This window comes from Penaeus monodon, chromosome 28, assembly GCF_015228065.2.
Source record: "Penaeus monodon isolate SGIC_2016 chromosome 28, NSTDA_Pmon_1, whole genome shotgun sequence".
In the NCBI taxonomy this organism is placed as follows: Eukaryota; Metazoa; Arthropoda; class Malacostraca; order Decapoda; family Penaeidae; genus Penaeus; species Penaeus monodon.
The window spans coordinates 16,638,933-16,639,327 of NC_051413.1; the positions used below are offsets into that span (position 1 = coordinate 16,638,933).

Genomic DNA, 395 nt, shown 5'->3' on the forward strand with positions numbered 1-395 from the left:
GTCACTTATTCATTAAAAATATACAAATAATTTGTCTTGAAACTCTAAAGATACCATCGATGAAAGAAGAATGATAAAAATGACTATATAGTAGAGGCGAAAAACAGCAACAGAAACAACAGTGTATGACTGATAGCAAATCATTAAGCCAACGAAAGACTAACGTTTCCTTTTTACATCCCTCTCCGCCCCCTCCCTTCTGGCCCCGCCCCCCGCCCCGCAGGAGACTGGCTCGATCCGCCCGGGGGTCATCGGCGGGTCCAAGCCCCGTGTGGCCACCCCGGAGATCGAGAGGAAGATCGCCGACTACAAGAAGGAGAATCCGGGAGTCTTTTCTTGGGAGATTCGTGATAGGTAAGAAGCGATCTTTTTAAACCCTTATTCCGTATATACAA

At 46.6% G+C, this 395-nt stretch overlaps 1 protein-coding gene across 1 annotated transcript in view; it reads left to right on the forward strand.

The window, feature by feature from the left end:
- LOC119591078 (paired box protein Pax-7-like) overlaps positions 1-395 on the forward strand; it is a gene marked incomplete at its 3' end in the record, with an annotated part of 68,214 nt that overhangs the window by 22,734 nt on the left and 45,085 nt on the right. Inside the window, exon 3 of the mRNA XM_037939800.1 lies at positions 224-354. Coding sequence (XP_037795728.1) covers positions 224-354 — 131 coding nt within the window. The remainder of the gene's footprint in view (positions 1-223; positions 355-395) is intronic.